At 47.2% G+C, this 23,478-nt stretch overlaps 1 protein-coding gene across 3 annotated transcripts in view; it reads right to left on the reverse strand.

Moving 5' to 3' along the window:
* Nucleotides 1-469: 469 nt before the first annotated feature.
* Nucleotides 470-23,478, reverse strand: part of Rgs6 (regulator of G protein signaling 6) — a 507,674-nt gene continuing 484,665 nt past the window's right edge. For 2 of the 3 annotated variants that reach the window (XM_042692654.1, XM_042692655.1), the window contains exon 17: nt 470-2,953. In XM_042692654.1, coding sequence (XP_042548588.1) covers nt 2,903-2,953 — 51 coding nt within the window. In that variant the 3' untranslated portion in view covers nt 470-2,902. Of the gene's footprint in view, nt 2,954-12,176; nt 12,244-23,478 lie in introns of all 3 variants that reach the window. The other variant, XM_042692656.1, reaches the window with a different exon arrangement.

The following is a 23,478-nucleotide window of genomic DNA, read 5'->3' on the forward strand; positions in this document are numbered from 1 at the left end:
ATTTGAGCTGTCTGGGTGCTATTAGGCCACCTGCCAGTTGTATTATTTTCTCACACATGGAAAACATTTCAGCCAAGTGCCCACTATGGCTGGTATAGGCCTCACCTGGGAGGGAGGGTTTGGTGGTTGCCTTCTTCCCTGGTGCTTTGGCTATGACATTGCCAAAATGATTCCTGCCCTATGAGTCCTCAGGAGGAGCCATTTGGGGCCCAGAGACCATACTTAGGGGAGTATCCTCGTGACCCCCCCTCCCTCCCCCCTACCTCCCACCCCGTGGCAGGGAGGGAGGATAGAAGAATCTGTTCTGCTAAAGAGCTGTCTTCAAACTTCCTATCTCATCTGCAGTTTTAGATCAGGCCCATGGGGAGCTGGCCAAGTCCCAATTTTCTGAATCTTTGCATTACAGGGTCTTCATGGTAGATGGAACAACTTGGTCAGGGCCACCTTGTTCTACTTCCTTTTTTGCAGCGCCTGGCTTGATCTACTAAGGAACAGATAGTTGTGGACATGACTGAGCTTGCCTCTGTTGTGGGCTGCAGATGAGAGGATTATTGCTCTGGGTTTGAATCCATCTGATGTTTCGTTCCTTCTTTTGAGCCTGCTGACCCTGCCCTCCTCTCTGGATGTCTTAAGAGATGTTTGGAGGCCTTTAGCCTAGTCTACCTCAGGGCCTCAGGCTACCTGAGTCAGGCAGGCTCTCTGAGGAGCTCCATGGTAAGGCCCATTCTCAAGCCAGCATAGATGAGGAGCAGCCAAGAACTTAGGGGAGAATGAGGCATTGTCATGGCCAGGTTTTGTGTACAGCCTGGTTTAGAATGCTATCTGCATCTGGTAGAGAGTCAGGAGGCATCTATGCCCCTTGCCTTGAATAACATAGGTCATGGCAGTGCCTTCTGTTTGAGAACACCCTTGTCACATGCCCAGTGTCTCCAGTCAGTACAGCCTGGGACTCCTTGCCAGAGAAAGGAGAAGGCCTTCTTTGGGCAATGTTGGTTGTAGATAAACTTGGGCTACAATTTTGTTCTAAAATGAAAGGTTGTATGGAGTGGGAGAGAATTTAAAAAAAAAAATGGGGGAAAGTAAAAGGGGAGTCAAAAGACCCTAGGGAGTGTCTACAAAGTGTCAGGGGAGTGTCTACAAAGTGTCAGGGGCTGTGTGTCCACCAAAAATTGGTTGTCTTTGGAGACATTCTCTAGTTTCCACTAGGAACTATGAAATATAGTGTCAATAATGCACAAAGAAACAACTATAATGATTTTCTCTCCATAGTGGCTCCCTTGTAAGGGATGAGCGGAGAGGCTGGTAGGCACAGACAGGACTCAGAAATGGGTATTGGAAGATGGGCCATATGAAGCACCCAGGAAGCCAGGTCTGCAAACAAACATTTGAGCCTTTGGTCACCAGCTGGTAAATTTGCCCGCATGGGTAAAGAAACACCATGGATCACTTGTTTCCTTCTTGGTGCTCTGTTTATACACTCCCAAGGGAGATTGTTCACCTGTGGCCAAAGTAGATCAAAGGAAGATCATCATAGCAGGTGGGAAAGGGATATGAGTGTCTGAATTCAAAAACAATGCTGTCCTAGGGGCTTCTGGGTATCACAGTAACAACGACAATAATGACAGTATCAGCTACCATTTGCTAAGCACCTACTACGTGTCTGGCACCTCACTTGGTGCTTTACATATATGACCTCACAACCAAGTTGGCAAATAGTCATTTTGACACTTGTATACACACACACAGAGGGAACATGAGGGATTTTTTTTTTTGCAAGGTTTGCGTCCTCGTAGATGATAAGCTTTGCTTAATGGGGTGCTTTAGCTGAGTCCTCAGATCAAAACTGGGAATGGAACCTTGTGACCCTGGCATTGGCACATTCTCCCCTCTCCCCCAGCTGCAGGCACAGTGGGGACAGAAAGGGCCTGGCTGTGCCTGGAAGGATGCCAATGTTGGGGGGGGGGAAGGAGGGTACAGCCAGCTCTGCGATCTGTGATCCAGCCACATCCCCCGCAGTGGGGCTGCCGGAGGGGAGAATCCCAATGGCCTTGTGTTCGTGGCCCTGTTTATTTTGAGTAAAACAAGAGGAACAAATCAAAAACTAGAATAGGAAGAAAGGATAACTTTTAGAAAGATGGTCATCAGCTGCTAAAAAGGCATGCTGTCACCTATCCTCATGTATCCCTAAGTGCACATTTGACAGGACCCAAAGGTGGCCAGCAGGTCTGTGGGGACCTCTTCAAAACTTGCTCTCCAAGGGGATGGAAAGAGCTGGAGGTGACGTTTCCTTAGTGCTGAAGATGTGATTTGGACATTTCACACGAAAGCATTGCTGGCACTGGCCGGTTATACCTGCATGGTCATGGAGCAGGAGGGAGGGCTGGGGGAGAGGATGGCGATGGGACATGGTGGCTCAATTTATGATGTGCACTGCGTGTCCATCAGAGAGAGGGCAGGCAGGTGATGCATAATACTGCATGTGTCAAGGACCCCACCCTCCCTCTTGAGTTTGCCCAAAGGCATGATTTCCCCCAGATGGCCTGAGGAATGAGGATCATAAGAATGTATTCTCAAGTGACAGTCACATAGGAACCCCAGGAGATGATCTAGCTCCAGATGCAGTCAGAAAGGAGGCCTCTGAGAGAAAGAGCATTGGTGCTCAACTGGACAAGGAAGAGATCCTGGCGATAGGGACCTCTCCAGGCTGCCCAGCGCAGTGGACTCTCTTTCTGGTCTCTCCGCTCACCCACCGTGGCCCCCACCTTTGCCTTCCATGGCCCTCACTCTTTCTCCTTCACAGTGACCAAATCTCCCCGCAAGGAAGCTCTTTCTGCCGATGTAGAACGTCGCCGGCCACCCGGATTCTCTGCAGGCCCAGGTCCCGGCCCTGCGGTGGGGACGGTCAGGAGGACTGCATCAGGCCGGTGAGGCGCTTGCCCGCCAGCGACTTTCCCTGCAGAGAGACAGCCGACAGAAGCACACACGGGCACGCACACCCATACACACACACACAGAGGGACAGAGACAGAGAGCCAGACAGGTGAATTAATTGTTGCATGGAACATAAAAGGTCAAATGACCAACCAACCCAATGACCAGTTTCACATGGGATCTCTTGGTACAGAGCACTAATGGAGGACTGTTGGAGAGGCCAGATCTGCAGGACCTGTACCCCATGTTGGGGTGGGGTGGGATGATGGTATGTTTCTGCAATTCGTTTTAGGAGTATCGAAGTTTTACTTACCCAAAGCCGGGCATTTAAACCCTCAGAGCATCTCTTAAAGCCGTAGGCTGTTCCTAAACATGTTTTTCCATGGGTTGGGGAAAAATAGGTGGGTTGTGGAGTATTGAGGTCAGGGATGATAGGTTGATCCAAACAGATGGGTGACTAAGGATCTGAGGGATTAGAAACCAAGGGATTAATTCAGTCTTGGGAATGCCGAAGGACCTGTGAGTCCTGCTTGATAGACACACAGGCTTTGGGTCCTCTAGGTGACAGTTGCAGGGTCTGTGAAAGTAACAGGGACATTTGTTGAAGCCCAAGTCACTAGAGGCCCCAGAGACATGCCCTCCTGCTGTTCCTCATGCTTTTTACTCCCTTGGCCTTCAGAGGCCAACTTTGATGACTCCATGCTAGGAAGTCTACAAGCTCTTTACTTACAACCAATGTGGCTATTCTTAGTTTTTAAGATCCTACTATAAGTAGGCCCAGGAGGCCCAGGCATGAGACACAGAGGTCCTAGGCAAGTCCAGTCATCTACATACCCTGGAGAGGTGGTTGAGGGGCCTCTGATCTGGGAGTGGAGTCAAGACTAGACAAGGGGGTAAGGGAGGGGGAAGATGAATGAGGCTCAGTAGTTCTGCTTATTTTCCTGACAGAGGCTGTACCTATTTTTTGTTCACTCTTTTAGAAATCCATATCCTTGGGCAAGGGTCTAGAGAGAGTGTGGCTGCGCCCAGGCGGATTGATCATTGTGTCTGGGAAAACACTCAAACCCATCGTGCTATTGACAGCAGGTCAGTGACACCATTGCCATCTGTAAAGGTAGCAGATGATCTCCCTGCAGCAAAGGACTATGGGGATTGGAGTGAGAATGCAGGGGCCAGCAGTTCCTCACGTTCATTTCCAAGTGAGTGTGGGCGCCTCTTGTTTACTAGGTTTGGCTGTGTGTAAGTTGGATGTAATTAAAAAAATTGATCTGGTTTGTAAACCTTGCTAGGGTACTCAATAAACCCGCTGATTGATGAATTGATGGATAAAGGGTATCTAATAAATGAGCAACACAGGCTTGGGTTTAGTTAGATGTAGGACAATTGTGTCATTTGGCTTAGATCCCCATAGAGGGATATGGCCAGTCTGACTAAGGTTTCTGATGGCCTGGATGGGGCTTGTCTAGAAAAAGAATTGCTTTAAGGAGCTCTTGGAAAGTCTGTATCTACCTCCCTGCCTTTTCCCCTTTCTTTTCATTTCCTAGTCTACTAGCAAGACAAAACATTTTCATTAAGCCCCTTATGTTTAAAAAAAATACATGCATGCACACACACAAATCTCCCCACCAACAACCTTATCTGAATCTTCAAATTTTCTTGGCCTGCAGCAAGGTATGTTACACTAGACTAAGAATTTTTAAATCAGAATTTTTTTTTAAGTCCTAGAAGGTTCCTGAATCAGTCTTTGAGACTTACTGAACAAGGTGGCCAACTCATTTGTTTAGATCATGGTAGGTGCCTTAGTAGCTCTTAGAAAACAGAGGCTAGCCTTCAAGTCTTCCCTACCAGTTCTAGATTTTGTCTCAAATCCCTAGCTATCATTCTCCCAACCATCTAAAGTTCTTCTTAGGTATAATGTGAAACATTTGTCATTTCATTGGGTCATTTGGGACTGTACCTTCTCAGTAAAGGCCTGAAGGCAGGAAGCATGGGATTGTGTGTGTGTGTGTGTGTGTGAGAGAGAGAGAGAGAGAGAGCGAGAGAGAGAGCGAGAGAGAGAGAGTGCAAGCCTGTGTATGGTGGGGTTTCCAGAGCAATATGAGTCTAGGAGTCTTCTGCTGTGGGAGTTTCCTCTCCTCTCTCACTCATATCTACTCCTGCTTCCATGAAAGGCACAAAAGAATCATGCTTTCACCCTGGGCACTGCCTGTTGCTATAGTCATTATATACCCAATACCAGCTCCTCCTTTTCCTTCCACTCCTCCCCCACCAGGGCCACACATTACACACTGTGTACCAAAATATCTATGTTCTGGGTTCCTATATGAGGCAACTTAGCAGATATGAAAAAAATTTATTTAGCAGATATGAAAAAAAAATCACAGAACCTGAATAAGAAACTGTTGTCAAGGTATATGTTAAAAACCCAGAGACCAAGAAGGAAAGGTTTACCAATTGACCAAATCCTCATTACAGCTTTCTCCTCATTAGTGAAGTCACTTTGGCTGTAGACAAGTGGTAGGTTGAAGGCGGTTGGAGATATTATTTTTGGAGGATTGTTTTAGGTGACTTTGGCCCTAAGGCACCCCTACCTTCAGCCCCTCCCAGCTCTACAGAAAAAAACCAAAAACAAAAAACACAAAAACCCAGGCTGGGCCTGGAGTCGCTAATTAATCTCCTCCTGCAGAGCCCCAGCCCTCAGCCTCACAGCTCTGACTTCACAGACCTGTGGCCAGCCTGCAAGTGCCTGCTCCCCGTCCTGCTTTCTTCCCGTAGCTTTCATTTTCTGGGACTTTAGGGCAGGAGAAAGCAGCTGACCAGCCTGGGGCTACTCCTGGGATCCTTCCCAACCTCATGACCTTCCAGGTGGTGTTCTTGGCTTTAAAGAAAATCTCTTTCCCCACTGCTGAGCTCATACATTTACCAAATGCCAGTTCTGCTGCTAAAGATGGAGGTCATAGAGGTTCAGGATGGCTGTGGAAGCAGCTCAGCTCAGCTGCAATCCAACTGCAACACCATGACCTCCTGGGTAAGGGAGGGAGGGCTGGGCTGGGCTGGAAGATGGTTAATCACCCAGGACACAGGCATGGCTAGATGCCTGGCCTAGGGCTTTGGGGAAGAGATCCTGCAAACCCACTGGCTCAGCAGCAGCCTGCCTTCCGAGGAGCTGAGGCTCCTGCGGCGTTCAGGGATCAAAGTGAAATCTCAGAGCAGATACAACTTGTGCTTAGAGATGAGCTGCACCAAAGGATATGCCCCATGGGCTTGCAGGCAGCTCTCTTGCCTGGAGACAAGAGCGTTCCCACCTGCATCCTCTCTTCCTGTCTCCTGCCATCCCTGGCTCCAGTTGGATGATTTGGACGGAAGCCCTCAGTAAGGGGAGTGGTCACTCCTCCTGTGCTTGGCACTCGCCTTGTCAGAGTTGGTTTTTCTTTTCTTTTCTTTTTTTTCCCCAGCATGCAAATGTGTGATGTTCCTCAGTGCTGGTCAGCTAGGAACAGACCAAAGTGCCAAGGAATAGAAGCCAGCTCAGCCCAAGGCCTTGGCATAGCTGAGTGAAGCAGCTGAGGTAGTTGAAAATGCTATTAGCAGACAGCCTTTGTCCAAGTGGAAAAATATACTGTGATTAAGAACTGAGCTGTAGAAGGTACATTCCAGACACCAAAGCTTTGCATACAGACAAAGCGCTTTTCACCTTCAAGACATTTGGCCAACTGTAATCCATTAGAAGTTGAGATCCTTCAATTTCACGGGCCAAGGGCTGAGTGCTGGGTTCACAAACACCCACACATTCAATTCCCACCCTCCACTCTGACTGATCACTTCAAACTCTGAGGTCATCTTGATGACTAGAAGCCTGGAAGAAGGTGCTGATGGAATCCTTTGTTTCTAGAAGGAAACACACAAAAGGAATTGCTTCCTTTTGTGCAGCGCTTTAGGAAAAGTCGACATGCCGCTGGTCATGCTGTGGGTCGGTGCATTGCACTTCCAGATATAAATCAACCAAGCATGCACGATCTGGGTTACCAAGAGCTTTTGCCACTTACTTACCTGGGAGACTGATGCTAAACTCATTGGCTGAGAGGAAGGCTGTGGCTCCAAAAAAATAAACGAGCCCTGGGGTGGGGGTGGGGGATTTGATTGCATGCTGGAGACAGCAGAGCCAAATGCTAGGGGCTCAGGGAGAACCCTGAGGGACTAAAGATATTTGAGGTGCTAGTGGGATTTTCTCAGATAGCATATAGATAAAAGATCATAGCTCTGGAGGGCATTAGTTCAACTCTAGGCTGCTATGGAGATAGAAATTAACTGTGGTTGCCTCTGGGAATAGCTTGGGAAGGAACATGAGGGAACTTTCTAGAGTGGTGGGGATAGCTTACACAGGTGTATACGTTGGTCAAATTTGTTGAATCATCTATGTCAGATCTGTACATTTCACCCTACATAATTAGGCCTTGACTGGGGGCGGGGCATCTCCCACTCCTTAGGGGTTTTCAGACTCTGGGTCCCATCTTTTCCTGTGGATAACTTCAATGCTTCCTCTCCTCCCTGGGAGAAACCCAGAGCCCACTGCTAGGGGAACTGGAACTTTCCACAGGACTTACAGATGAACATGGAACACTATTTTTAGCTTCCATTGACCCAAACCAATCTCTTTGGTGAGATACACAGGCATTTTTCACTTTTGCTAATGAAGAAAAAAAAAAAGTGGTTTCCTGAGCCAGGGGCTAGTAGCTCACATCTGTAATCCTAGCTACTCAGGAGGCTGAGATCTGAGGATCACAGTTCCAAACCAGCTTGGGCAGGAAAGTCTGTGATGATATCTTATCATCGCTAAACTACCAAGAAAACCCAGAAGTATGGAGCTGTGGCTCAAGTGGTAGAGTTCTACCCTTGAGCAAAAAAGGTTAGGGACAGAGCCCAGTCTCTGAGTTCAAGCCCCAGGATTGGCACACACAAAAAAGCAGTTTCCTGAATAGGATTCACAAAATTTCTCTACTTGACAAGAAGTGGGAATCCCCAGAAATATACTGTTCTTAGCTGGGCACTGGTGGCTCACGCCTGTAATCCTAGCTACTCAGGAGGCTGAGATATGAGGATCATGATTGGAAGCCAGCCTGGGTAGGAAAGTCCATGAGACTCTTATCTCCAATTAACCATCAGAAAACTAGAAGCAATGTTATGGCTCAGAGTGATAGAACACTAGCCATGAGCCCAAGAAGCTCAGGGACAATGTCCAGGACCAGATTGGCACAACAAAACAAAAACAAAAGAAAAACCACAAAAAAACTCCTCACAACAAGAGGAAGAGGAGCTGTGGCTCAAAGTGGTAGAGCACTAGCCTTAAGCAAAAGAGCTCAGGTGCCTAGGCCCTGATTTTGAGCCCCACCACCACCACCACCAACAAAAAGAACCCCTCCCCCCAAAAAACACAGAAATATACTGTCCTTCCAAAAGAGTTTGAAGGTCCCTGGTGCTCAGGTTCATAGAAGATGTATATTTATGAGATTGCTGGCCCAAGCGAGGGAGTTGTCAATAAGAGCAGTCAGGAATTCAGGAGCAGAGTAGAAAGGTAAGGTGTCCTGATGAGGGTCCAAGATTGGGGGTGCAGAAATGGAGAATCTGCCTAAGTCATAAGGTGACACCTAGAGAGTTGTTCCCTTTCCACTGAGCAAGGCAAAGGAATGATTTTAATAGGGAGTCAGTGTTGTGTGAGAGTGATACCTGTTTGGGATGGCTTAGGGGTGTTAAGAACTCTGGTAGGAGGTGGTAGGAAGTTAAAACAGAGTGGCTTAAAGCACTTTCTACTCTCCACTGCTTATCACATGAGGGAAACTCAAGTAATGGGCTGAGTTAAAGACTATACAGCACTAATCTGAAGGAGAGCCAGGCAAGAACAGCTTCAGAAGGAAGAGAGAATATTCTGGCTCTCACCCTTTGGCAGGGAGTTGGGGCAGGAGCCCTGTGGCAAAATGCACTTTCTGTATTCCTCTTGGGGGCCTGAACCAACTTTCTGATCTCTCTCAGGAGCTGAGGGCATTTTATTAGGTTTTAAAATATTCTCTTTATTCAAGTGTTTTTCTAAGAAGACATACCACAAACATACAACAACAACCAATTTTTAAAAAATCACAAGAGATAGGTGAAACTAATTAATGACAAAAAAATTCACCGGCTAAAAAAATTAATATACACTAAATGGACTCAGGCCTAAATCTGTTTAAAAAATAAAGAAGATGAGGATCAAAGTAGAAATCATGGAATTTTTGGAAAACACCCATCATCATCTTTCTAATGGTATCCACCACCAGGTTTTGCCGTGGGAACTGTGGAAATATGGAATTAACCCAGCACTCTTCTTACTGGAAAACAAATTTCTAGAAAATGGCACTGGAACCCTTCTTCACAGGGTCAGATCTCTGCCTGTGATTTTATTTATTTATTTATTTATTTATGTCTGTCATGGGGCCTGAACTCTGGGCCTGGGCACTGTCCCTCAGCTCTTCAGCTCAAGGCTAGCATTGAGCCACAGAGCTACTTCTGGATTTTTCTGCTTCTGTGGTGCTGAGAAATCAAACCCAGGGCCTCATGTATGTGAGGCAAGCACTTTACCACGGAGCCAACTTCCCAGCCCTCTACCAGTGACTTTTTTTAACTTATTAAAATGGTTATTTTGGGAAGAGTGGAGTCACCAACCATCTTATCTGGATTAATGTAGAAGGACCCACCTATCTCCTGATCATCCATAGCCTTTCTCCTGGAATTGCTTATCCTCCCCAACTAACTAGCATCTGTACCTCATATACCTCCCTTTGCAACTATTCTCCTCTTCCGATTGTCCAGGCCTTGATGTGGCAGGCAGGGCGGGGAGGAGTCTCATCATCAGAGGACCACTGAGCGCTGGAGTGTACCAGCCACCAGCCATGGCGAACATTTGCAAAAATGTACAACATCCTTACTGGTTGGGCATTCTTTTAACCTCTTCTAATGGGTGAGGAAACACACTCAGATCAGAGCTGAAAGTATCTTGTCTGAGGGCAGGCAGCTGATCAGTGGAACTGGTTGGCTTCTTGAGCTATACACTTACATTTCACATGACTGTGACTGTTAAGGCAAATGGAAACTCTTAGGGACTCCTCCACCCTCCATCCCTCCCCCCACCCCCACTGCCCCAGTGTTCCAAGCAGTGAAGGGAGATTTTTCTCTTCTATCTGAAAAAGAACCTTCAGTCCTTGAAGCCATGTTAGGCAATTTCTGCCCTGCTCAGGGGTTTTCACCTTGTCCCTTTTTTGAGAATGCTATGACAAGGAAGGACCCCCTTCTGGATAACAAGTTTACCTATGCACTGTACTAGGGTTCTGGTGACTGTGGGCTGGGCTGGTGCATGCAGATGAACAGCCGTGGCGGCTGGACAGGCCAGGTGAAACCACAATTCTGTGTGTGACCCTGTGTTACTAGTATCAACAGTCTCCTCCAGTGACTGTCTCAGGGAGAATGGAAACAGGTCGGACGTTTGCCTTTCTCACGTGGACCAGAAAGAGTGGCCGTACTCCAGTTTGAACCCGCTTCAAGTGATTTGTAGATCAACGAATCGGGTCTGACAGGCTGGGGAAGTGCTCCCTGGGCTGGTGCTCCTGCCCTCCTCAGCCTCATCTCTCAGGCTCACTGCAGACTCCATAGCTTCTGCTTGGCATTTCTAGTGAGAGGTGGAAGCGCTTCCTCCATAGTCACCCTCCAGCTGTGCTAGGACAAATCTGGAAGTAGGCAGGGCTGCTGGGAGTGACGAGGACTGAACAGCTGAGCCCTACATTGGTGGCAGAATGCCCAGGCACAAGCTCCCGGCCTCTTTTCCAAGTTGTGCATTTCCATTTCCCCTGCTGCTCTGAATCCCCATACAGCAGAAATGCCCCCTTTTCCTAATGGATCTCTGACTTCTTCTCTTCTCCAACTGAACAATTCTGGTACTCTTTCTACACTTGGGGCTGGAACTTCTTGGTGGCCTCAGGAGTGGAGTATCCATGAAAGAGGATTCTGCTCACAAAGCCCCTTGCGAGCATGTCTGCTTGGGGCTCACACAATGCCTGCCTTTTCTTTCTTTTTCTTTCCTAAATATACTTGGGCATCTAAGCTCTGCTTTACTTCAAATTAGGCAAAAGCCACAAGACTCAAGGAAACAGGGAGGTGACTATGTTGCTATTGGCAACAGCTCAATGTACTCCCCCCACCCCCCAGCTAGAAAGTTCAAGTAACCCTTGACTACGACTACATGGGGGTATGCAACTGAAGTTTAGTGACTCAATATCATGGACAAAAATATCAAAAGATGAAGCCACTTGCTTGCTAGCAGAGGATTCTCCTGGGGACCTCATTTCATCTCCCTAAGGGCACTTATCTCCTGCAAAAATGTGCCTTTGATGGGGATCCTGATGAAGCCAGCTGCCCAGGCAGAGGCTCGAAGGTATGGGCAGTCAACTTGTTGATCTGTTCACTGTCCCTACCTCCCCAAAGGCACAACACTCAGTGACTGTCCATGTGCATCTGGATACATTGCAAGGAGGGCATTGTATTCCCTTTCTTTCCCTACCACCAGGAATGCAACTCCGCAGGTTACAGGTAACGAAGCAATGTTTTCAAGAGTTCCCTGGACAGAAACCTGGGTCGCTAGAATTCCCAGTCACAGAACACCTTCCTACTCCCCTGTTCCCTGGAGCCTTTTCACATGTTGTCAGATGCTTTGGGTTCCCATGGGACTGAGGATAGGTGTTTTCCCAGCTTCCTTCTCCCCTGGTGGTCTAGCATGTAGAAATGTGAGACTTGGCAGGACTTGGCCCTGGGCCCATGGAGGAAGGGTTACGGAATCCGTAACAGGAAGAGGAAACCTAAGGATCCTGCTATTTGGATTTTAAAATGTCTTCAAAGGAAGTAGGTGTTTCTGACTCATTCTGCTACCTTAAGATGGCACTTGTGCATTGCCTCTAGGACAAGGGACTGATCTCAGACTCATTTCTATACCTTGAAGCTCTTTGTTTCTTAAGAAGGAGAAAACAAACGGGATGCAAAAATGAGCAGAAAAAACACAGGGACGTGAAGAAATAGATGCTAGTGATCTTCCGTGGGGCCAGAACAGGAGTCGTGGGCAGAGCCGAGGTTCTAGACAAGACCATCTCTGCTGGAGTTTGGAGCACCTTCTAATAATGCAGAAGGATCCCCAAGGTTAGAGAGTGTGCGGACGCCGGATCACTCACCCACTGCTGGAAGGAAGCCACCTCGGGGGTGAAATGCAGCGGCCATTCTGACTCTGCGCCAGCAGCACTAGGCAATTGTGTTTGGGGGAAGGGAAGTGAAGAATAACTTATCCAGCTGAAACCGTGAAGATCTGTGGCTTCAGAGGCGCCCCTGCCCAGAAAACACACACAGCTGCTGGGACATGCGATCCATGCACAGAGGCACATGCAGGTCTGCAGCGTAGAGTGACATTAGCACCAAGCACTGACCATCTGGGTGTGGAGCAGTCAGGCAGCATGTGCACCTGCGCATATACACACCTGTGTGTATACACCCTGAGGTGCATGGTCATACAGCACACACTGACACAAACCTCTCATGCAAGGTACACAAGCAGCCATGCACATGTCTGGCTATTACATTACATCAATTCCTACAATGCCAATCTGACAAGGACTGCAAACTTAAAGCATTTGCCTTAAAATATATACATGGAACTGAATTCTCCCCAGGAAAATAAAACAAAACAAAACAACACCATTTGCATCTGTGGAAATGACCTCACCACTTCTGTTTCTATCAGTGCTACAAGCAATAGAAGGCTATGCCCCAGGGGTCTGGTTTATGGTGAGATTTCAAAGCATCTTCTGCCACTTGCTGCCGGCACCTTCAACAACCTTGCTGTGTAATAAGTTGTTAAAAAATAGAAACCTCTATTTATCTGGCAGATGGAGCCACTGGACTTGGTGAGGTTGTATTGCTTAGGAAAGCTACAAAAGGCAGATATCCTAGAGGTGAGTGTTCCCAGGAATGAGGCTCCGTTATACAGACAGCTACACTTGGAGGACTGAACTTCACCTTATCTCCTGGGTAGAACCATTCCTGGCCTGGTCCTTAGGGTCCTGAATCTCAGTTGGAGGCTAAATGCCAGGTTCTGGCAACATTTTAACTGTGGCTCTTCAGCTCCATCCAGACTGACAAGACGAACAGCTCCCACGGTTTCCTGGGAAGTAATTTAGAGGCTAGGAGTGATTGGTTGTCTAGCATAAGCTGACCTGCTGGGTGCCCATTATCTCTCTCTCTACCAGGAAAGCAGAGAAACCAGTTCTTAGAGTTAAATAGGACAGTAATAATAAGCTACCATGTGCTGTCCGTTGTAATAAATGTGCATGGCACATATTATCACAGAAGTTGCCCACTGACCTCCCTATCCCTGTCACATGTAAAACAAGTACAATGTCACTTACCTCACAGAATATTGTTGGAAATTAACTATGGTAATAAGCAGAGAGCTGAGCAAATAACATTATAATGATAAAATACTACTAGCAATTGAAGACAGTATGCTAATCAACTATTTATGTGTATGTGTATATATATGTATATATATATATATATATATTCCTACTTAATCTTATCTCGCTCTTATGGATGAGAAACTGAGGATTAGAGGAGTTGCTTATGTCATACAAGTAAGTAGCAGAGCTTGAGTAGAAGCAAAGTCCATCTCAGGCCACACCTCGCATGATGCAGTACAACACAGTGAGCTCCCAAGCCATGACAGCTGTTGCCACCATACCCTCTGCTGTTGTGTCCTGTCGTGTCCTACATTTCAATGTAGCCCTATCAGGATGTGCTCTACCCATCAGGCATGTGAGGGGCTTGTGCCAGGTCTCTTGGGAATCTCACGGGAGCTACCTGCTTTGAACTAAGTTTACCTCTCCTGCATTCCTATGCAGATCACTGTTAATGGTTAATGTGTCACAGCCAGATTTTTGACATTTCACTTTTGGTAGTTGGTGCAGCTCAACTACCAGCCAGCTCCTTTCTCTTTGGGGACATAAGCAGCAGGTGACTGGCTAGGAAGAATAGTCTAGGTGGCTCAGGCAGGGCTGCCAGCCACAAAGGGGTTCTCAAAGATGTGCGCTGGCTAGAGCAAGGGGCACCTCACTATGTGGTCCTGTCTGTAATCCCTGGGGTATGTGAACATGAAGAGAACCCTGACACCAAACCTGGATGAAATTGCTGAAAGACAAGTCAGTGGTGGTTCTGCTACCCACTACTCAACCCATATTCCCTCTCAGTGAGTCTTCTCATGATGTCCTAGGGACCTAAAGAATTATTTGAGAAAAGTATGACTGGACACTAGAAAATAGTAGGGCTTGAAGTTTTACTGGTACTAGGAAAGCCATGTCAATCTCCATCAAAGTATATAACCACCGGATTTTGATCATCCACATATGTTTATGGATGAGTCTTTTACATATTTAGAATTATGGGCGACCTGGAACCTTTCAGTATCATCTGGAACAAAATATTTGCCTAGAAGTCTTTCTGTAGGGCTGGGAATGTAGCTTAGTAGTAGAGTGCTTGCTTAGCATGCATGAAGCCGTGGGTTCGATTCCTTAGTACCATATAAGCAGAAAAAGCCGGAGTGGCTCTGTGGCTCAAGTGGTAGAACGCTAGCCTTGAGCACAGAGAGGCTCAGGTACAGAGCCCAGGCCCTGAGTTAAAGCCTCAGTATTGGCACACACACAAAAAAAAAGTCTTGCTATAGAATACAAGGTTGAGTAGTATCTTGTATGGAATGTTCCCACTCTTTTTCTTCAATAGAATCTGCTGTGATATGAAGACCATGCTGTCTGTCCTTACTTGATGATTTGTTCCATTAAGCAAGGGGTTCCATGCACTGTGATGTTGATGTAAGCGAAAGGCCAGGGGCCTGGTGCAGAATGGTCTCCACCCATGTGAATAAGTCCTCAGGTCTCCCCAGCCTCAGAGCCATGCTGACAGGCCAACTGCACCTGACAAGTTTTTGCAGAAATGTCTGAGAGAACACAGTAACCTTTGACTTTGCCTTACTAAAAATGTCTTACTAAAAACTTTGCTGACTTTACTAGGATCACCATGTTTAATGAGAGGCCTCCACGAATTTAAAAGCGAACGATGAAGAGAAGGGGAAAAAAAGCCATAAGCTGTAATCACCATAATTATACAATCCCATGATGAGTTGAAAGCAGCCCTGGTGAAGCCTAAGAGAGGAGGGAGTGTCATCATCTGTGATCAGGTTGGTTTTGAGGATGGCGGAACAGAATGTGACATGAAAATTCTTCCTTCTCTTCCCTGGAGCTGGATCTAAGATGACTCCCCAAGGCAGGGCCCATGAGGAGGGAGCAGCAGAGTGGGCAATTCCTGTAGAGCTGGAAGACTCTGGGGGCATGTTCTGTTCCTGGCCTGGCAACATGCTGTCAGCTTGTCCACTTGGATTTTCTCTGTAAGTGGCACTGCTTTATTATCTTTCCTGCTTTCAACAAAGCATCTGTCTGAGTAGGAACTGTGGCAAGCCAGGCTCCTGTAGCCTAGGGCCAGGGCATCCTATGTTCATGGACACCTGTGCCCTAGCAGGTGACTGTGTCCTCTACTCGCTGACCTCTTTTTGAAGCATTCAGGGGAGACAGCAATGTTACTCAGGGCTTAGCTGCAACAGCAGTAAATAGTGACAGAGAGAGAGAGAGAGACAGACAGAGACAGAGAGACAGAGAGAGACAGAGACAGACAGAGAGACAGAGACAGAGAGACAGAGACAGACAGAGACAGAGAGACAGAGACAGAGAGAGGGGCATAGGTGACATGTGAAGGGCAGTAATTCCGTTTCTTGAGCGTTTCCCTTGCTCTGCTTCCAGTATGCCATTGTTAGGCTTTTTCTCCCTCAAGGCAGAGTCTAATGTAATTCTCTGTATCTCTCCCCCCTCCAGTCTTAGAAAAATCCCTTTATATGATCCACTCTCCTTTCCCACAACTTATTTATAAACCACTGAATGAAATACAGTAAAGGTCCACTTAAAACATTTAATGCAGCATAGAACTCCAGTGAGAAGAGATTAGGGAATCCAGCTTCTAAGTCTTAAGCCCTTGAGCTCATTGCTCCTTGAGGTTCCAGATTTTAACCCTGGATAGTGACTGCTGCCAGAATATTCTTCAGTAGAGTGACCTTTCCCAAATCTCCCATCCCTTTGCTCTAGCTTTGCCCTCTGGAGCAACCTAGAATTCCTTATCCTAAAAGACAAGTGGAGATAGCGCTCATGATGACCATCAAGTCAGCTTGATCTTCATCTTTTCTAGTCTCTTCTGCTGTGGCCTCCACAGGTCATTTCTCACTCCAGTTATTCTTTTCTAAATTTTCTCCAGACTTGTGAAAATCCTGGATAAGCTATAGGAGCTGAGAACCAAAACTCTACATGTAGCCTCTAGCACGCAAAGCAATGGAACACTCGTCTCTTCTTGATTCATTCTCACTTTGGTTATCATACTCTAAATTTGTCTCTTTGTCTATTTTTGTGCTAGCCACTGGGACTTGAGCTCAGGGCCTCGAATTCTTTCTTGGATTTTTCGCTCAAACTGGTGCTGTACCACTTGAGCCATATCTCTATTTTCAGCTTTTTTTTGCTGGTTAATTGGAGATGAGTCTCTTGGATTTGTCTGACCTGGATGACTTCGAATTGCGACTCTCAGAGCCTCCTGAACGGACAGGGATACACATATTAGCCAGCAGTGCCTAGCTAAAGAGGGAATCTCTTTAAGAAGGTGTTTGTTTACATTCTGCTTTTGTGGACATTATGCTCATAGTAAACCATAGCTCCTCAATTTTTTTTAAACTGAAATGATAGATCAGGTTACAAACAACTATCCTGAAGTGTGAAATTAGTTTCAAATAAATACTTTCCATCTGGCTAATTTTTATCTAGCTATTCTTGACCCACCATCTAGCTAAAAAGAGCTACTTTCTGCATAGAATTCCATTATCTACCAAATGAATGACACTTTCCAAGACCAATAGATATAGTAATATGTTGGTACATTTGTATTGTCATTTAGGCCAGAGCCATGGCTGTGGGCCCTGCGTATCCATTAGATCACTTTCTGATTGACATAGACTGGTTACTACCCTCTTCCTCACTAGCCACTGAGCACTATGAGTGCACTTGCTTTGCTTATATACGGAGCAGGAATGGGTATTATTTTCAACCTTATCGTGCTAAAAATATTTTTAAGAACAAGGAATAGAGTTGTTAGGGTCACTTCCTATAGTAAGGAAGGCAAGAGGGTATGGAAAATTCCTCCCAATGAAGCCATCTCTGTTGGGATTTGATCATTTGAACTCTGCTGTTGCTGAGCTCCCTCTCCATTCCTCTCTCTTTTTTTTTTTTACCCGTTAAGGAGCCACTGAGCAAATTCCCAAGGACCTTGTCTCTCTCTGGCTTTCTGGAAGCTATCACAACACAGGAAGTGCTACTGCTCTGAGCTCAGTGTCCCGTTGAGTCAATACACTGCAGAGCAGCATGGTTCAAATGGCCTGCCCTCCTTCCAGAGTGCTGGGCTTTCCTAAGACTCATTAGCTGCTTTAACAAAGGGAAGCATCCCAGGAAGTCATTTGTGGGCAACTCCATGAGAGTCTTTCTTTTTAGCCTTTCAGATCCTTTGACTTTGAGCTTTTTAATTTCTCTTTCAATTCTTCAGTTCAGACAATAGGCAGAGTTAGGTCTTTTTTCCTTGACCTTGACCTTGGCAGTGTGGTCCCTTTCTCTAGGATCTGCTATTACAAAGCCTGCAAATACATGGTGGCATCTCCTTTTGTCATTCTTTCGCCGTGCCCCTGCTCCCCTGGCAGGTCTGGGGTGGGTTTTGTCGTCTGCAGAGACGGGCGTCCTGCGTGGTCGCCTTTCCTGCTGTTTCTTCTGCACTGGGTCCTCATTCACCTTCAACCTCTGCCATTTCTCTGGACAGATGGAAGGCCACGTGGTTCCCGTGTGGCTACAGGGGGACAGGTGCCAGAATCTGACTGCACAAGTGACAAAGAGCAGATTGAAATGCCACCACCCATCAGCCACTGTTACAGGGAGAGTTCCTTCTAGAAGGGTGTGTTTCCTGAGAGGGGGTGGGGAGAAGGTAACACGATGGCACGAGGCTGCAGGTCACCTCCTGAAATAGATCTTCTCCTGGCACACCCACACAGCCTGCCCCCAGCCTTCCTCGCCAGGAGACTGCCAGGGGCAGGATCTGGATCTGAATCAGAGGCTGTAAACACACAGCTGTGCCTTTCTGCCTCAGAGGAATTTGATTTTCAGTTGACTGAGTGGCACATTGGGGTCTGGGAAAAGCAGGAATGGGTCTGAGTGGGGGTGGTGGTGGTGAAGGGAGGCAGGGAGCCCCAGTAAGCCTCACTAGCCCTATGTGTCAAGAGGCAGAATCGTGGAGGAGTTTTCCCTATGAGTGGGCACTCAGTAGAGAGGGCATGTTGGCTTGTTTCCTGCTATCAGGCTAAAACAGTAGCAGCTCCATACAGCTGGGGAAACTCCTTCCAAGAGGCATGGCAGGGGCTAGCATCATGTTTCCTTAAAATGACAACCAAACTCTGACCCTTTTGAGGAATAAAGATTTCTCCCCACCCCCTTCACCCACCCTGCCAGGGAGAATTTTTGTCCTGATCTCTCAACATTCCATGCAGATTCTGTTGTTTCACATTTTATAGCTTGTTTCTAAAGAACAGACTTTTACATTTTCCTTTTCCAGCTATAAAGCATTCATAGGAAATTGGCTTCCCTATGGAGTCGGGGGGGAGAAAGAGAGAGAGAGAAAGAGAGAGAGAGACAGAGAGACAGAGACAGACAGAGACAGACAGAGAGACAGACAGACAGAGACAGAGACAGAGACACACACACACACACACACACACACAGAGACACACAGAGACACAGAGAGACACAGAGAGACAGAGATGGAGGAGACATCACCTGCCCCCAGCCACACCTGGACAGCACTGTCTCTAATCCCTATCTCCTCTTAGCCCTTATTTCCTTTCCCCATCCCTAGGACAGGAGCAGCAACAGGAACCCTCCCCAGGTTTCCTAGGGAGCAGGAAGTGTGGGAGCAGTGGCAGAACCACAGTGATGGCTTCCAAATGCTCACATTTCATTCCTTCCTGTGCGCATACAGCTCCAGATCCCACAGTACAAGGGTGACTCACTAGTGGCAGCAACACTAAGACCCCCAGCTGACCTTGACCATCCCCCTCCGGACACACACCATACTGGGCATCCAGATCAGAAGTGTGAGGACTGCAGAACTGGAAAGACTGGCAAGGTGCTGTCACTCCTCAAGATCTTTGTGACTCTTCTCTGCCCTCCAGCTACTCACGGTGCAGGAGAGAGCCCTGGACAACCGAGTGGGCCCGTCCTGTAAGGGAGGGAGGGCCCAGACTCTCAGTTCTCCTGCCAGCATCTGCCTTGGCTTTGTAAACATCCCCAACTCAATTCTTTCCATGGTTTATTTCCCAGCCTTTGAGGCTGGCAGCCACTTCTGAATCAGGTAGCTAATTGGGCAGGAAGGCAGCTCCCTCTAATTCTTAGGAATGACTCATATAACTCACAAGTCCCAGGACAGAGAGAGGCACAGACATGCAGAACACCCCGGGCTGGAAGAGACTAGAGATTATCTAGTCCAAGTCATTATATAGAGGGGGGCAGGGAATCAGGTGTCAGAGAGAGCCAGCGTGTGCCTGAGAGTACACAGTTAGCAAGAAGTGGGAGCCAAGCCAGGTACTGGTGGCTCACGCCTGTAATCCTAGCTACTCAGGATGCTGAGAGCTGAGGATCACGGTTCAAAGCCAGCCAAGGCAGGAAAGTCCATGAGACTCTTATCTCCAATAAACCACCAGAAAACCAGAAGTGGCGTTGTGGCTCAAGTAGTAGAGAGCTAGCCTTAAGCTGAAGAGCTCAGGGACAGTGCCCAGGCTCAGAGTTCATGACTGACAAAAAAAAAAAAAAAGAAGTGGGAGCCATTGTGAATGGGGGTGGAGGTGGGAGCTGCAGAGGCTGAGTGGTTCAGAGACTTGGGGATAGCATTTGGTGCACGAGAGAGGCAGGTTTTCCTACTCCTTCCTCCTTCCCTGGAATATCACTATGGAAGACTACCTCCAGCTCTAGCCAAGCCTAGGGGTTCACCATAGCTGGATACATAGGAGAGGCTAATGTCTGTGACCTAGTGGTCTCAGTGGTGTTCAAAGTGTGTCTGCCATCAAGACTAACCCCATGTAAAACATTTTAACCAATGGTCCCTTGCTGGAGGCCTGAAAAGATTTTTGGGCCAAAATCCAAGCCCTCCAAGGCTCTGCTGAGTCTCAGTATTTGAAAACTCATTTCACCGGGGGTTCATGGCTGTTCCCTACAAAATGCTAAGGGTGTGGGGGTGGGGTGGGGGACCCCTGGGGAAGGAGCTGCTATTTCTGGGTTCATTGCTCTGACAGACAACCCTCTGAAAAGCTTTAGCTTTCTACTTCCGGGCAGCACAGCCAGAGTTGCGGTCTCTTCCTGTAGAGCTGCTGCGGAGAGAGTGGGTGAACTGCTGACCTCTGGCTCTCAGCCTTTCCTTGGCTTTCTTAGAGGTGGGGAGGAAGGGGGTGGGGTGACAGCTGCTTCTCAGAGCTTCATCTCCATCTGACTTTCCCACTGCATTTCTTGGCAGGCAGGATGAAAAAGCCTGTGACAGAGATGCCACTGGTCATGTGCCAAGATGCCCTCAGCTTCCGGCCCTTGCTACTGCAGTTCTAAGAAGCCTCTTGGCAAAGCCAACCCTTCATGTTCTCTTAGCAGGTGGGTGGACACCTGGTCCTCATCGCTCCTCTCTTCTGTGGCCTCCTATGGTTGCCTAGGCAGCCGCAGTCCCTTTCCCCATCTTTGTAGCCCAGTGTTGGAGCTGTGGAAGTCTTAAGGAACAGCTGGTGCATCAACAGAGCATCCAGGCAAAGGTATCGAGGGAACTAAAAACTAGGGTCATTTCTTTTCTTTTTTTCCTAAGTGCCATCATGCTCTGAGGTTTCTTCCATGGAGCTGTGCACAAAGGACTTTTTCTGACTTCTCCTCTCTAGCTGGGAGATCATACCAGATGGCTTTAGCCACCATCCAAAAAGGGAAAAATCACACCGGTGCTGCTAAAGGCCTTTTGCTTCTGCTGCTATTCTTCCCAAGCATCCCTTTGGTCCACCTGATCAAAGCCAGGCTCTGCCAGGGTCCCAGCCCTCAGTCTGTGGTCAATGCCATGGAACCCTGAATGAACACACACTTCAAAGAGAGACCAGAGTGGCAAGCCTTTCTGTTCCGGCCATCCTGTGCTCTCACTGTCATCCACAAAACCAGGAAGATGGTGGAGACTGGTTGGTACTGATTGGCTGGGAATGGTCTGGATTTGAGAAGGATCCTCCCCTCTCTGGTCAGTAATGTCCAGGACTTCCTACCAAACACCCTGATGGAAGGTGACACAAAAACAACCACAAAATGACAAAGCCAGATGTTTCCTGCTGTGGATTTCATATTTTACAACCCACTATGAAAGGAAGCTTCCCAGTGAGCCAGGATTAAGGAACTATAGGCTCTGGTTTATGAAGTGATCCTGATCTGATTACAATCCTCATGATGGTAGCCGCCATATTGGTTGTAACTTGTAACTACCCTCTTGCACCCCCAAGTGACCCTAGCACGCATTCCAAAAACCTATAGGATAAACAAAGTCATTAAGCTAGTCAGCCAAGCATTTCATGCTAGCCACTGACGTCTGGTCTGTTTCTTAACTGATGTTTGACATGTTAAGAGTGTTTGAGAAAGCCCAGGTCCATTCCAGTTAGCCATGTCTCACCTTTGTCTAGCTTAGCACGTAAGCCCTTTCTTCTCGCTCCCCTACCACCTAAGATATACTTCTGACTGTGTCTAATTGAGCTCGGTTCAATCTTGATTTTGTCTGCCTCTTCCTTTGTTCTCATAGCAATTTCTGTCTTTAAATGGCTGGCTCTCATATACCAAGATTTTCTCTGAACAAGCTCACTTAGCTTAAGGCTATGTCTGAAGGACCCCTAGAGAAACTGCTCTGTGTTATGGTTCTTTCTGAAACTAGGGCTCCTTGAAAAATGGGCTATCATTTACAGTGGTACTGTATAGGCTGCTCACTGTATAAGGGCAGTAGAGGGTCAAGCAGAAGCTGAAATCTAGCCTAGTTTTGCTTGACTCCTAGGTGTCCATGGGGTTCATGAGGCCAGGCCAAGAAGGAGACCTGTTTTTGTTGTTGTTGTTGTTTGCTTTTGCTTTGCTTTGTTTTGCTTTTGCCAGTTCTGGGGCTTGAACTCAGGGCTTGGGCGCTGTCCCTGAGCCTCTTCATGCTCAAGGCCAACAGGCTGTCAGAGTGCTACTTCCAGCTTATTCTGAATAATTTATTGGAGATAAGAGTCTCGTGGGCTTTCCTGCCCTGACTGGCTTTGAACAGTGGTCCTCAGATCTCAGCCTCCTGAGTAGCTAAGATTATAGTTGTGAGCCACCAGCACCTGGCTGCAACCTGTTTTACGTTTGTTTGTTTTTGTCTTGAATAAAAGTAGATTATGGGATAGGCACTGGTGGTGCACACCTGTAGTCCTAACTACTCAGGAAGATGAGATCTAAAGATCACAGTTTCAAGCCAGCTCAGACAAGAAAGTCTGGGAGACTCTTATCTCCAATAAACTACCAAAAAGATGAAAGTGGAGCTGTGGTTCAAGTGGTAAAATGCTAGCCTTGAGAGGGAAAAAAAACCTTGGGGCTGGAAAGGTGGCTCAGTGGTAGAGTGCTTGCCTTGCATCACAAGTGCCTGGGTTCGATTCCCTAGCACCACATAAGCAGAAAAAGCCAAAAGTGGCGCTGTGGCTCAAGTGGTAGAGCACTAGTCTTGAGCTGAAGAGCTGAGGGACAGTGCCCAGGCCCAGAGTTCAGGCCCCATGATTGACAAAAAAAAAAAAAAAATCAGAAACAGCACCCAGGACCTGAGTTCAAGCCCCAGGACCAGCACAGGCAAAAAAGTGCATTATGGGATCATTATACCCAGCCATGGATTTTTTAAAAGTCATATTTGGTTCTGAAGCTCTGCATTTTCCATCAGATAAATAGGGTTTAAGGTGAGCTCTATGATTCATTGTGCCAAATGACATGGCACTTGGCATGTTTTCCTCATGTCCTTCAACTCCGCATCTTGTAGATACACTTTTCAAATTTGGGGAGGGGAAGGGAAAAACAAAATGCTTAAATAAGGATACAGGTTGACCCATTGTAACAATGAGATGTACAAAACACTACGTTGAAAATGAACTGTTTACAACTTTGGCGGGGGAGGAGGGGATAGTTGTGGAGGTGGGAGGGAAGGAATGGTAGGGGGAAAACAAAGGAGGAGGTAATAATGCTCAATAGGAAAAGTACTCATTACCTTGCTCATGTAACTGTAAACCCTCTGTACAGCATTTTTACAATAAAA

The sequence above is a fragment of the Dipodomys spectabilis genome, unplaced genomic scaffold, assembly GCF_019054845.1.
Source record: "Dipodomys spectabilis isolate Male_0828 unplaced genomic scaffold, ASM1905484v1 ptg000157l, whole genome shotgun sequence".
NCBI classification, from domain to species: domain Eukaryota; kingdom Metazoa; phylum Chordata; class Mammalia; order Rodentia; family Heteromyidae; genus Dipodomys; species Dipodomys spectabilis.